At 45.2% G+C, this 14,484-nt stretch overlaps 1 protein-coding gene across 1 annotated transcript; it reads left to right on the forward strand.

Moving 5' to 3' along the window:
• The first annotated feature begins 695 nt into the window (after positions 1-695).
• On the forward strand, positions 696-13,761 carry LOC101405720 (uncharacterized). The gene is made up of 5 exons (XM_087421821.1): positions 696-807; positions 2,948-3,115; positions 3,523-6,377; positions 6,874-7,145; positions 7,524-13,761. The coding sequence occupies exons 1-5, from the start codon at positions 700-702 to the stop codon at positions 13,703-13,705; spliced, it is 9,585 nt and encodes a 3,194-aa protein (XP_087277947.1). The 5' UTR covers positions 696-699; the 3' UTR covers positions 13,706-13,761.
• Positions 13,762-14,484: the final 723 nt, after the last annotated feature.

Consider the following 14,484-nt stretch of genomic DNA (forward strand, 5'->3'; position numbering starts at 1 on the left):
CAAACATGAGCATCCCAGTGAAGAGAGTTATGGGAGGGCTGGAAAGCCAGGCTCCTCTATCATTTCAGCTTTGCTATAAGTGACTCACCTAAGCTCACCCAACAGCTTTCTTTTGCCACAGTTTTTCCTGTTTCTAGACTTCACGAAACTCCCGCTTCACTCCTATCCTCTTTTAAAAATCAAATTTATTTAGGTATAATTCACATGTAATAAAGTGTACCCATTTTAAGTGTATGTTTAGATGAGTTCTGACAAATTTATATACCCATGTACCCACTAGTACAGTCAAGATGTGGAACAGTCCCATCACTGCAAGGAGTTCTCTTTCACACCTTCCCAGGCAATCCCCCAAACTCTTAGCCCTACGTAACCACTGATCTGCTCTCTGTCCCTATAGGTTAATTACTCTTTTCTAGAATTTAATATAAATGGAATCATACATTATGTGCTTTTTGGTGTCTGACTTCTACTAACTATAATGTTTTTGAGATTCATCGATGTTCTTGCAAGTATCAGTAGTTCGTCCTCCCCCCTATCTTTTTGAAACAAGAGTCCCTCCTGTTTCTAAAGGAGTACTTTTGCTTCTGCCCTTCTCTAACTTTCCTTGTCGCTCTTCCCTCTCTCAATTCCCTTAATTTCCAGTCTATCATCAGATGTTGTGATTGTCACTTTTATCTTCCACAGGTTCTATAATCCAAGATGTCTGTAAAGAGCTGGAATAACACAAGGATGTCATCTTCACCCAGACTTATTCCTAAGTGGGAGGACTTGAAACTCCTCATAAATAATATCCAGAAGGATATAAAGGTGATGTGTATGAGAGAGATGCACATGGTGGGCTTGGACGAATTATCTGTCCATGCTAAGGCAGCCTGTGGCATGGGCAACACGTGAGCAGCTTTGGAAGGGCCCTCCCATACCGCTGAACAACTCCCCGTTCTAGATTAAGATGATAACGTGAGTTATAATTAGAACACATTCTGCTGCAAAAAACAGAAAATGGACTTACGTGGATTAAACAAGCAGGAGGCAGCTTTGTTGTACATGTTGTCAAGGACCCTGTTCTTTTTCTTTCTTCTTCACCATCCTTAATGTTTTAGCTTATTATCTGAAGATTACAAGATAGTTGCTGCACTACCAGGTATCAGCTTTAAATTGCAAGTCGGTAGAAGAGAGAAGGTCAGAGAGCCCAGAGCTGTGCCATCGAGTACCACAGTGCCACTCTATTGCCAGAATCTCTGGGTCCATGATCGCCCTAAACAAGATCCGAGTTTTATTGGGATGGAAGGAGGGGGAAGAGGAAGGAAGGGGGATTTATAGAGAGTAGGCAACAGTAGTGCCAGGCACAGATACATTGCTTGGGTTTAAGATAGTCTTTTAGTGTCCTCTGTAGAAAAACATTGATATTGCTGAATGAGTGAACTAATTGTTTGTACACGAAGTCTGGAAAGAAGAAAAGGAATGATGATTAACTAATGGAATAAGGGGTATATAAATGAGCTTTCTGATTCACTGAAGAGAGATGGAAGATTGGGAGCTCAGACACCAGGGTCCTTTCTCTCAACTCTGCTGCTGTCACTGAATCAGTAATGACAATGGGTACTAGACGCTCTCCAGCTCTCTGTATTCTGTACTCTCTCAGAATACACGAAGATCTGAAAATGAGAAATACAGGGAGAAGAGAGATTCTGAGTTGCAGACAATGGCCTCAGTATAGTCTGAAATCTTTTGCGGACACAGGAAGCAGGCATGATGGACATTTTGAGTAAAGAAGTATTAATACTTTAGTTTAATTCAGTATTTTACCTTCCAGCTTAAGTGGTCATAGCACAAATTCTGATGCAGAAAAACTTGGAGAGTTAGATTCATGGAGCATTGTTCAAGAGGCAGGTGTAGCATAAGTATCTGCTGAGAAGAGGGACCTCAAAAGTAAACTTCGTGAGCCTCAATTTTGGCTGATCAGTATGAGGAGTTCATGTATTTATATCCTAGATATATGCCATGTCACTGGAATGTAGTGTGCATTGTACATGTTCTACTGTGTTACATGTTAAAAGGTGCATATCTCCCTTGATAGATGCACACACACAAGCCCCATTGGGTCAGAATGCAGAATGTTAGAGCCGAAGCACAGCTAACTCCATGTTGTGAATAGCACACGTTTCCCTTGGATGCACACAGGAGTAGTGAAGGAGGTGCATGCCACAGGTCTAGCTGTCACACGTGGTGGGCATTCTATGTCTGTGAAGTATGAGTTTCCTGTAGGCAGTATATCATGAGTGTGATTGTGACAGGAGTGGTGCTTTGGGTGTAGGCGGGAACTTTGAAGTGTTGTTCCAACTGTGACAGGTAGAGATATTTGCCAAGGTTGGGGTCTTTTGTCACACTTGCATAGGATTGTATTCCTTTCTTTTGAAGCACTTATTTGTTTTCTACAGTCATTTGTTAGTGGTTTGTTTAATGTCTGTTTCCTCCAGTGGACTCTTATCTTTTGAGAGCTAAGGCCGTGACTGTTTTGCTCAGCATCGTATCCCCAATGTTTGTTATAGAACATATCAGCCTTTCTCAAATGTGGCTCCTCATGTGAACCACGGAACACAGAAAGTGATCTGAGGGGCTGTTTTCTCAGTTCTCTTAAGGTACATAACTAGTAGCATTCTAGATGCATACAAGAGACATTAATTCATTGTGTAGAATGGATACTTGAGGACATTAGGGCTTACTTCTCCTGTGGAACCTTGGTTGAGAAAGGCTGAAGGTACCTTGATGAATTAGGATGTATTCTGAGAGTGAGGGAGGGATGACTCCCCAAAGAGTGCTTTCCAGTAGTAGGGTGAATAAATGTTGGTTAGCTAAACAATAGCAAATGTCCCTCAATAAATATTTATTAAATGAATGAGTGAGTGGGGACTCAGGCCTCTTAGCTCAGGCCACTCTTCTCTCTCAGGCTGATGGAAAACCAAAGAATGATGTGGTCGTACTGAGTGACTGGCCTGAGACTCTATACCAGGAGCCTCACCATCCCCAGAGCAAGCCTTTCATCTGCTTCTACTCCATGAATGTCAACTATTTTGTCTCCTTAAACTGGGTGGAACCGAGTTCAAAACAAATGCAGGTAAAGCTACCTCATCTTTTTTTTTCTCCTTCTTAATCCACTTTACATGCATCATACCTAAACTGCCCTCATCTCAAAATTATGAGGGTGATTCTGAGTTAGCTCATTTTAATATCCATCTCCATAGTCCAATTTGACCTGGATGGAGTGGTTCTTCTTCACCTCTGGTCATCAGAATTCATATTCCCCATAAAGTAGACTGAAGGCTAAAGAAAGAGCCATAAGCATGGTGCTTCTATCATGTACCCGACTCCTAGTACCAGGAAACTCCCCAAGTCAAGCTGTCCAGTCTTTCCTTAGCCCCACAAGAGGGAACAGGGATCTAAACATGCAACCCTTTCCTACCCCTCACTACGGGGAGATAATCTGCCTCCACGGTCAGGCTTTCCTCTTTCATCCTCTTCTAGGCAGTACTTTGGGTACAGAAAAAAGATGGAGAAATGGAAGGAAAGATAGAGAAGATGAAGTTTCATGTGATGGATCAAGTGCCACCCATCAAAGCAATGGTCCACACAGGGTCCTACCATATGTTAATTGCTTACTGTGGCGACATGCGCCTGTGGCTCTTCGAAGATCACCATCGAGCATTCACATCTCTGGGTACAGTGCCCTGTCGTTTCTCCATCAGCTGCCTCTGCTACGACTCAGAAACTGAGATGCTGCTCTCTGGTACCTTAGGGGCCGTGGTTACCTGGTTTATCTTACCAAACGGCCAGGGGCTCCAGATGGCACAAACAGTGCCCATGCCTGGCCGTGAGCTTGTGCAGGGCTTTTCCCTGAATGGCCCCCAGGGCTCCCTCCTGGCTCTTTGTGAGAATAAGGTGAGGGTCTTCACTCACCAGGGTCAGGGCCGGCTGGAAGAGGTAAAGAAGTTCACTCCCGTAGCCAGTGGCTCCTCCATCACCTGCTCATTCACTTGTGTCTCTCAGGGCTATTTCTATGCTGGAAACAGGGATGGAGAGATCCATGCTTGGGGTCTAGACCGGGGTAACTTCCTCCACAGTTTCCAGGCCCATTCCTCATCAGTGATATATGTCCATAGCCGGCCAGAGACCCACACCTTACTAACAGCGGGCAGTGAGGGCGTAGTGAGGGAATGGAATCTTGCCTTTGGAAACTTGCTGCGGCAGCTGGATATCGATGAGGATCTGCAGCAACTGCAGTTTATTGATAACACCACTTTTTTCTGCCAGACTACCCATACTTTCTCATTGCACCATCTGCCCTACTTTTATAGCCTCTTCAATGTCTGTGGTTCTGCTCCCCAGCAGGTGCAGCGGGTCTGCTGCGGCCATAATTGGACTCGAATCCTGTGTGCCACTAAGGATGGTTTGCTGCGCTTCTTGTCTCCAGTAACAGGAGATCTCCTGGTTATCACCTGGCCTCTACTTGTCATGGATCAGGCTGTGGCTTGGGCCTATGACCCAGACAGAGAGGAGCTCTTTGTGGCAACAGACAGTTCAGAGGTGCTGGTGTTTGATGCAACACGCTCTCCTTGCACAGCCAAGTATCTTGTGTGCACTTCTGTAAACCCTGGGGATAGAGTAAGATGCCTGGCCTATGGGCAGTCCTGTTTGGGCAAGGGCCTAGGAGGATTGATGTTCTGTGGGCATGAGAGTGGCATTGTGAGAATCCTCTCCCACTATAGCTGTGCCCGAACGGAGACGACTGTTCACTCTGGGGCTGTATTGGTGTTGTCTACCCTGGAAGGTCCCCAGGAGAACTCCTTGCTCTGTTCCTATGGCACGGATAACGTCATCCACCTGACAGAAGCTGTGCTTCAGAACAAGGTAATCCTGCAGCCTGTCAGCAAAATTCTCTGTAGCTGTCCCCTAAAACATGTGATACTCTTGCCGGGTTCTGTGGGGGCGATCACTGAGAATCACTGCTGGCGTCTCTGGCACTACCAAGATTTTCTGACATCTTCAGAATCAAAACAAAGCTCTATGTTGAAAGAGACAAAATGCCTGCATGAGTGTGCCATCAGTTCATTTGATGTCTGCCTTTCCTTGAAACTTTTTGTCACGGGGGGCATTGATGGCTCAGTCCGGATCTGGGACTTCCATGGTAGACTCATAACTGAGTTGGACTCAGCATTGCATTTTGGCCCACTCTGCTTTGCCAATAATCGGGGTGATCTGCTTTTGACTTTCAACCAGAGTCTTTACCTGGTATCCTGCTTAAAATTGCTCCATCCAGTTCAGCTGATTCACCTCACTATCCTAAACAGTGCTGATGAAATACAAGAAGTCCCTAAACTGTTCCTGCCTAGCTTCTTCTTTTCTTTTGAAACAGTATTTGTACCCAAATTTGTCTACCTTGGACAAGGGCTGCAGGAATTACAGGGACTAGAGGCCCTTGTTAACAAGCGAGTCATTGCCTTCGACAATACTGTGCCCCATGTTGTAGAGGAAGAAAGATTTATGTCCTCTGTGATTACAGAGGGACCCAAACTGCATTTTTTGGAGGATAAGGATGTTGATTTTTCTACTCTTGACCCCAAACATAATCGTCCCCTACATGTGGTTCCTGCTCAGTTACGGCTGGCTGGCTGGGATGGATTGAACCCCTACCATATATTACAGTGCTTCTTTGGTCATGGACGGCAATGGCCCTTTGCTCCTGATGGCTACATCCCCAACTCAGTGATCCGTGCCCGCCTTTGGCCTGAGGGTACCCCAATCTTCCTACGCTGTGATATGTACCCATCCTACCAAGATAAGGACTGGGACATGACTGAACTGTCACCTAGGACTCTAGTAGAAGAGAAAATCTCAATGAGTAAACGGGAGAATAAACCCAAGCAGTGGAAACGAACTTTCTTAGATGTTCTTGTAAGCATGACAAACCGAAATTGGATGGTAAGAAACTTAGATGAAGGACGTATAAATAATTTAATCGAGGCCATCCTCAACCTCACAATTTGCTGTTCTGTAGAGCAATACAAGAAATATATTCATGTCTTGGCACAAATTTTTGCCACTTATCAAGTGTCTGCAAAGTTGCGCTCTGAGGCTGCCTGTCGCCTCCTTGAAGATACAACCTATTACAATCCATGGATCCGTGAGCTAGCCTGGGAGGGGCTAGAAAGGCTAGGCCTCATGAGCCATCTCTTTGCTATTCCCCTGGCTATGGGATTGATGGACAGTGATGAAAATGTGCGGACTAAGGCCTTATACCTTATGATAAGAGTCACAGGCATCCAAACTAAGACCATGCTGGTAGGCCTGCTCAAGAAACAAGACACTCTCCAGGAAATGCAGTAAGTTGGTGGTGACCTTCGTCCCTTCTGTTCCTTCTAGCTCCTAACCTCCAGAATCTGATGGCTTCTTCTCCTTTTCTACAACTCTGTCTATTCTTTTCTTCCCCCTATGTTCTTTGTTTTTATTCACATTTTCCCCCAGTGCCTCCCCTTTTCTTCTGAGCATTGGCTAGCCTGCTCGTCCATTATTTCCTTACTTCCTTAAATTCCTTAACACTCAAGTCCACAAATCTCCCAACCAAAGAAGCATCTTGTGTCACCCTGACTACTCTATTCCTTGCTATCTTTGATTCTTTCTTCTTTATCCATCCTTTACTTCAGACTACTCTGTCCTAAGTGGCTACTTATTTCTGCCTCTTCCATTAGTTTTCCCTCCTCCCCTCTCTCCCTCTGCCCCTCTCCTCCTCTCCTTCTTCCTTCTCTTCCTCTTTTTCTTCTTCAAATCTTGTTTTATTGCTGGCTCAGTATTATCTTTCTTTTCCCTTGACTTTTGTAGGCAGCAATTTATTGGAGAAGCCTCTCTGGACCAGCTTCTGGGGATTCAAGCTAAAGATATCCAGTTCCTCCTTACTCACGTGGAGCGGCGGTTAAATGAAAACCTGACCTTGTCAAGTAGAGACCAACCAGTTACTTTTTCTTTAGATATATCAAGGGGTGGTGAACTTGAGGCCCTTGCTGAAGAAACACTCATACCTTTGTCAGAACCTGAAAGGATCACTAAGCCGAGGAAGAGAATGACACGTGTTCAAGCAAGGAGCAGAAATCTTAGTATGTATGGGGTAATATGTGGCACCCCATACCCCATGGGTAATTGGTGCCCACCTCAGGACACCAAAAGGCAGAGTCTATAAGGCCTGTAAGGCCAACGTATATAAAAAGATTCCAGTGGGAACAGAGTTAAGTAAGGAGAATCCTTTTCACAGAAAGTAAACTTCCTGGGAAAGACCTACCCCACAACAAATACCAATGTCTTATTTCTTTAGGATATGGAAGCTGGGATGAAACAGCAAGCATTTCTGTACCATAAAGCCTCAGTCCCCTTTGCCTTTGACCTCTTACGGTAGTTCATTGAACTAGATATTACAAAGGATCTCACTCAGGACCTCTGTGTTTTTCTTAACTATTTTTCTCCCAATATCTCTGCAGTTGAAAAGGATCTGAAAGTTTCCAGGAAGCAGAGACAGACAGAATTTGTAAAGTTTAGCCCTGTGTTGGTGCCTTCGGAAGATGAAGTTGAACAAAGAGACGCCAAGAAATCAGGGCAAATTGACACCCAGGATGTTGCCTTAGAACCAGAGCCAACACTAAGTACTTTCAGCCCAGTCGGATCCCAAAAGGACGTTGAATCACAGGAGGTCATGTTGGAGGCCACAGAAGCCATGGAAGCCACAGAAGCCATGGAAGCCACAGAAGCCATGGAAGCCACAGAAGCCCTGGAGGTCACAGAGGTTATGAAGGCCGTAGATCAACATGGCATGAAAGACTATGGCGAGGTGATCCCTAAGCTGGAAAGACAAGAATACATGAAAAGGCTTTGGAAAAGGGCCATGAAAAAAAGCCTCAAAAAAGCAGATGTGAAATTGAAAGAGAAAAAATATTCAAAGGATATTTCCGAGACAACTGTAGAAGAGCCCAAAGAAGAAGTCATACAAGTTACTGAGCAAGAAAAAGATATAGGGAAGAAACCTAAAAAGAGTGCCCGTGGTTTGGCTGGGACCCCTGGACGCATAGGTAGAACAGACACTAGGTCTTGGCGGGATGACATTTGCTACCTTGTCACCTCAAGGATAGCAAGTTCCCATCCAGGAATGTTAAGGGATCTGGGTCAAGAATTGGTGGACTTGGCTCAGGTGATGCTTGCTTCCCGACAGCCCAGCTGGGATCTCTTCCAAGAGATCTGCCCCTATTTAAAGGACTCATCAGAATTGGATGACAGAGTGGTGGAAGAGCCACCTGTCATGACAGAAAAAATGGTTAAAGAGGTCAAGGAAGAAGGGACAGTAGGATTGAGAGAACAAGGGGGTAAAACAATATTAAAGAAGGGCAAGGCATTTTCTCAAGTAGTCAAGAAAAAGAAAGTTGCTTTCTTAGAAGATCACCTAGTCTTAGAGAAAAGGAAATTTAAAAAAAGAGTAAAAGAGCTGGCCATGCAAGAAGGGAAAATAGCTGAGGAAGAAAGGAAACTGAGGAAGCCAGAGAGGAAATTAATGCAGAGAAAGGAGAAACTGACCAAGGATAAGAAGAAACTGACCCATCAAAAAGAAAAAATAGCTTTGGAAGAAGAAATACTGGCTTCCCCACAAAACAAATTAACCAAAAAATTAGGCCTAAGAGAAAAGAAACGGACTAGAAGAAAGGGGAGACTTCTAGGGAAAAGAAAGCAAGTGACTTTGAAAGAGGGGAAGACAACCCCAGAAAGGAGGAAGTGGGACTGGGAGCAGATTATGCTGGCCCACGAAGAAGGCATGTGGGCCCAGGAAGAGAGGTTGCCTGTCTGGGAAGAGAGGAAGTTGTCCCAGGAAGAGGAGGAGCTCGGTGAGGAAGAGGAGGAGCTGGGTGAAAAAGAGGAGGAGCTGGGTGAGGAAGAGGAGGAGCTGGGTGAAAAAGAGGAGGAGCTGGGTGAGGAAGAGGAGGAGCTGGGTGAAAAAGAGGAGGAGCTGGGTGAGGAAGAGGAGGAGCTGGGTGAGGAAGAGGAGGAGCTGGGTGAGGAAGAGGAGGAGCTGGGTGAAAAAGAGGAGGAGCTGAGTGAGGAAGAGGAGGAACTAATCCTGGACATAAAGAAACAAGCTGAAGAAAGGAAAAAGTCCCACAAAAAGAAGAAACACATCCAGGGTATGGAGAAACATGTTGAGGAAGAGGCCTGGAAAAGGGGGAAATTGGCCCAGCAAGAGGAACATTTGTCTAGAGAAGAGGAAGGACTGTCTGAGGAAGAGGGAAAACAAGAATTAAAAAGGGACAGCGTGGCAAAGCTAGAGATTAAATTGACCCAAGAAAAGAAGAAATGGTTAGTAAAGGAGAAAAAAGAGGCCCATACAAAGAAGCAAATCCAAGAAAAGAAAAAACAAGTTGGGAAACAAGAGGAAGAAGAGCAGAAAGAGAGGGAGGCTAAGAAAGAGGAGAAACAGGCCAAGGACAAACAATTAACCTGGAAAAGAAAGAAACTGGGCCTAGAAGAGGAGGAAAAATTTGGGGAAATGGAGAAATTCTCACAACAAGAAGATAAACAGACCCAGAAAAAGGCGAGAAAACCTTGGGAAAAGGAGAGAAGGGCCCAGAAAGAGGAGAAAACAATTGAGAAAAAGAGACAACAGGCCAGGAGAAAAAAGAAAATGGACCTAGGAGAGGAGGAACAGCCTGGAGAAATGGAGAAATGGCCACAGAAAGAAAAGAAACAGGCCCAGAAAGACAAGAGATGGGATCAGAAAGAGGAGAAATTGGCTCAAAAAGCAGAGAAAGAGGCTGAGGGAAAAAAACGGGCCAGAGAAACAATGCAACTAGTCCCAGAAGAGGAGAAAAAGAAGGAGGAAATTGAGGAAGTGTCCCAAAAAGAAAAGAAACAGGCCATGGAAAAAGAGAAACAAGCTAAGAAAGAGGAGAAATGGGTTGGAAAAGATAAGAAAGCCATTGAGGAAAAAAAACAACGGACCCGCATTAAAGAGCAACTAGCCCAACAAGAGGAGAAACATGCCCAGAAAGAGAGAATATGGAGTGTGAAAGAGGAAAAAAAGAGTGAGCAAAAAAAACAATGGGCCTGGGAAAAAGAGGAATTGTCCCTAGAAGATGAGGAACAAGCTGGTGATATGGAGAAAAAGTCCCAGGAAAAAGAGCAAAGGACATTGGAGAAAAGACTGATCCAGGAAGATAGTAAACTCACCAAGGAAGACAGGCATATTGCTAAGAAAGAAAAGGCAATAGCCAGGGAGGGAATTGGCATAACTAAGAGAAAGAAAAAAATAACCCAAGAAAAGAAAGAAATTATGAAGGAAGAGGGCAAACTGTCCCAGGAAGAGAGGAAATTGGCCTATGACATTAGGACCAAAGAGACAGGTGTTGCCAAGAAAAAAAAGAAAAGAACCAAAGAGGAGAGAATACAGGCAATGAGGAAACTGGATATGGAAAAGGGTATTAGTTCTGAAGAAAAAGAGGCTAGTTCCAGGGAAAAAGATACAAAGAAGAAAGAGAGTCACCTGTTGAGGATCCTGGCTAAAACAATTAGAGAATTCAGTACAGTGCCATTGGAAGAAATAGAAATACCTGAGAAAGAGAGATCATCCACTATGGGAAGGAGTGAAATTGATGACCAGAGGGGGGATTTTTTTAAGGAACAGGTGGAAATAACCAAAGAAGAGAAGGAACTAGCTCAGAAAGAGAGAAAACTAGAATATGATAGACTGGCTACCAGAGAGAGAACACTGACTGATGAAGAGAGCCTGGAGGAGGACCAAAGGTTATTAGAGAAGGTCCAGGAAAAGATGCTATTAGATAAAATCCAGGTAGAGAGTTTGTTAAAGGAGGTCCAGGAGCAAAATCTGTTAGGAAAAAAGCAGCTAAAGAAGCTTCTGAAGAGAACTGAGAATAAACCAGAAAAGACCCAGGCAAAGTGGTTATTAGAGAATATCAGAGATACAATGTTTGAGAGCTTATCTGAAAGCTTGACTGAGAAGGAAACAAAGGAAGGTCCAACTAAGAAAGGGAAAGAGGAGAGCCTCACTGAGGAAGGAGAAGAGGAGGAGGTTCTGCCCAAGAAAGAGAAGGGGAAATATCTGATTAAGAAGAAGAAAAAGAAGGTAAGCCTAAGTGAAGAGAAATTGGAAGAGAACTTGACTAAGAAGCATAAGGAAAAGAGTTCAACCCAAAGAAGGAAAAAGGAAAAGAGATTGACTCAGGAGAAAGAGAGGCTGAGGAAGAAGAAAAAAGAGGGCCCACATGAGGAAGAGAAGGAGCAGGTCAGCCAGGAGGAGGAGGAGCACCTGAGCATGGAGGAGGAGGAGAGCCTGCATGAGGAGAAGGAGAGTCTGAGTGAGGAGGAGGAGGAGAGCCTTAGTGAGGAGGAGGAGGAGAGTCTGAGTGAGGAGGAGGAGGAGAGCCTGAGTGAGGAGGAGGAGGAGAGCCTGAGTGAGGAGGAGGAGGAGAGCCTGCATGAGGAGAAGGAGAGTCTGAGTGAGGAGGAGGAGGAGAGCCTGAGTGAGGAGGAGAAGAAGAGCCTGAGTGAGGAGGAGGAGGAGAGTCTGCGTGAGGAGGAGGAGGAGAGTCTGAGTGAGGAGGAGGAGGAGAGCCTGAGTAAGGAGGAGGAGGAGGAGAGCTTGAGTGAAGATGAGAAAAAGGAGGGCAGACTTATGGAGGCAATGCTCTCAGAAGAGGAGAGAGTACTGAAAACAGAGCTCTCAAAGGAAGAAGTGAGTTTACGGAAGCTAGTGATAGAAGGTGAGGTTCTTGCTGAGGAAAAGGAGGGTACAGTTAGAAGGGAAATACCTTTTAAGAAAGAGAGATTGCTTGATGGAAAGAGAGATCCCACACTTATGGATAAGGCTGTGTGGTCAACAGTTCTGAAGAGCCCCTTCAAAATACCACTCCCAGTAGCCCTGGGAAAAAAAGAGGGAATGCCCCTGAAAGTGTTAGGGGATCATCTGGATTTGGAAGGACAGGAAAGTCAACTTCTTGGGGCACGCCCCATGACAAGTTCATGGGGAAGACAGGAGGCTATGCTCTTGGAGAAAGCCAGGGGTGTGTTTTCACAAGTCATGGAAACAGACTTAGAGACTCAGTTCCCGGAAGGCCTCCACAGGCCAGAGTCCCACTTACCTGATACCATGAAACCACAAAAACTTGAACACAGGCCCAGAGGTGGCAGGGGGAAGTGGTTCTTGACATATCAGGATTCTCTGATGGGGAAAATTGAGGACCAAGCCCCAGCCCCAGCCCCATCCCCATCCCTTACCTCTATGCCGGCCAAAAGTCCATGCTACTCAGAAGCAAGCGTCTCAGATGAGGACTGGATTAATAATGCCTTAATAAGGCTGGAAGCAGGAGAACAACTTTCCAGGGACAGTTTCCATAGACTGAGCCAGCTCCTTAGACACTTCACTTCAAAGGGATACTTGAAAGGGATGAATCTGTCCAATCTTAAAGCCATTGCTAAACACCTCAGGCAGAACCTAGAGGTAAGTCACACAGATATATCACAAACCTATAAGGATGTTTTGAGTCCAGTGCACTTAAAAGTGATCCCTCCAATTGGAAGAAAAGAAGAAGGGAGCTGGCTAGAGCCATTCCCTATCCCTGAACCAGTGTTCCCATCCACTACCAAGAGGACTCAAACCCCCCAAGCTCTCAAATGGCATCTCTTAGCTGAGTCCTACAGGAACAAGCAGGCACAACAGTTATCCACTGCTGTCAAGGAGATAAAGCAGCTGTACCCAATCAGAAAGGATGTTCCTACAGCTGTCCATCCCTCTGTGGATAAAAAATCCCTGCCTCTGATGTTCCAGAAGGGCTTCTGGACCTTGAAGGGGAGGGGTGAGCTCCCCAAATTTCACAAGGCAAAGAAGAAAGCACTGCCCACCCCTGTACCAGTGTTACTATCAACCACCAAGAGGATTCAAGTCCCAAAGGCTATAAATTGGCATCTTTTAGGAGAGCCTCACAGGAGTGCGCGGGCACAGCAGATATCCAATGCTCTCAAAGACATGAGAACGCAACACTTTTATCCTGACACAAGAGACATTTTCACAGGTGCCCATGCCTCTGTGGACAAACAAACTCTAGCACTGGTGTTCCAGAAGGATCTCAGGGCTTTTAAGGGTAAAGGCAGGCCCCTCAAGTTGCCCCAGTTGGAGAAGAAGGCACAGCCCATCTCTAAAAAAAAGGAAGAGGTGCCCCAATGGGAGACATTTGTGGCACTGTACCATGTTTTGCGGATATTACAGGAGCGATATGCAAAAGACAGTGCTGCTTGGATGGAACAGTTCTACCACCTCATGGACCTGTACCAACTTAAGTCGCCCCGAATCCAGAAGCTGCTACTAGAGTTGCTGCAGAGAAAGGAACTCCAACCCCAAGAGACCATCTACAAAAAGGCCCTGAAAACCAAGGAGCTGGTACTTGGTGAGCGGTTATTCTGTGGCCTGTTTTGTGGTGATTCCCATGCCCCTGCAGGTCGCCTCAAGTTCCAGGATGTTGTACCCCTGCCTGGGCAGAACAAGGTGCATACTATCCAGCCTGTGGGCATCGCCCAGTATGGGTTCCTAGAACTTGCCTGGAAAAGCCTACCGCAAGTCAATCCTTACCTTATCGAGAGGCTGCCCAACATCCCTACTCCTCCTCTCTGATTTGGCTTAATATGAGGACTTTGGGGTCTTATTGGAAAATGAGCCTGGGCCACAGGTTTTAAGCCTGCTTACTTGTTCCCCACTTCAAGGTGGGGCTTGACAAGGACTCGTCTTCATTCAGCTTCAGAAACCTGCTACTATCTACTGAATAAAATGAGTAACAAATATTCTGGCTTTTTCCTCTTCCTCCAAGCCTAGAATCCCCTGGAAAGTAGCCAGAGAAAACAGATAACCTTTGTTCCAAGAGGGACAATTTTTTCAGTCAGTGGCCTCATCCTTTGGAGGGCAGGGGCCAGTACTTGGTCACCTTTTGATAGAAAAGTCTGTCCTGGCACTCAAACTCTTTGGCTACTATTTCCTTCCCTCAGAGGATCTTGGAGGGAGACTGTCTGGCACAGGTGGGCGTTTATTTAGCATTACTATGAGAGGAAGCAGAGGAGACCCATAATTTTGCCCCTTTGTAAACTTTGATCTTGACTTAAGTTCCTCAACATCTCTAAGCCTCAGTGTTCTCATCTACATAATGGAGATATAGTGAAGTAATGGTTAAGAATGCCAACCTTGAATTCAGAAGAAATCTCATTACAGTCCTTGCTCCACCATTTGTTAGCTCTTTAATCTTAGTTTTTGGTTTCCTCAAAGTAAAATGGTGATAATAATGCCTACGTTAGTGAAATGCTTAACACAGTTCCTAGAATATAGTCCTCTCTCTCTCTCTCTAATGGATAGCTAATTTAATGGGAGACAGTGTGTGGATGACAATGTGGGTTCTAGATTCA

Source organism: Ceratotherium simum, chromosome 33 (assembly GCF_057802395.1).
Source record: "Ceratotherium simum simum isolate JZ-2026a chromosome 33, ASM5780239v1, whole genome shotgun sequence".
Classification (NCBI taxonomy): Eukaryota; Metazoa; Chordata; class Mammalia; order Perissodactyla; family Rhinocerotidae; genus Ceratotherium; species Ceratotherium simum.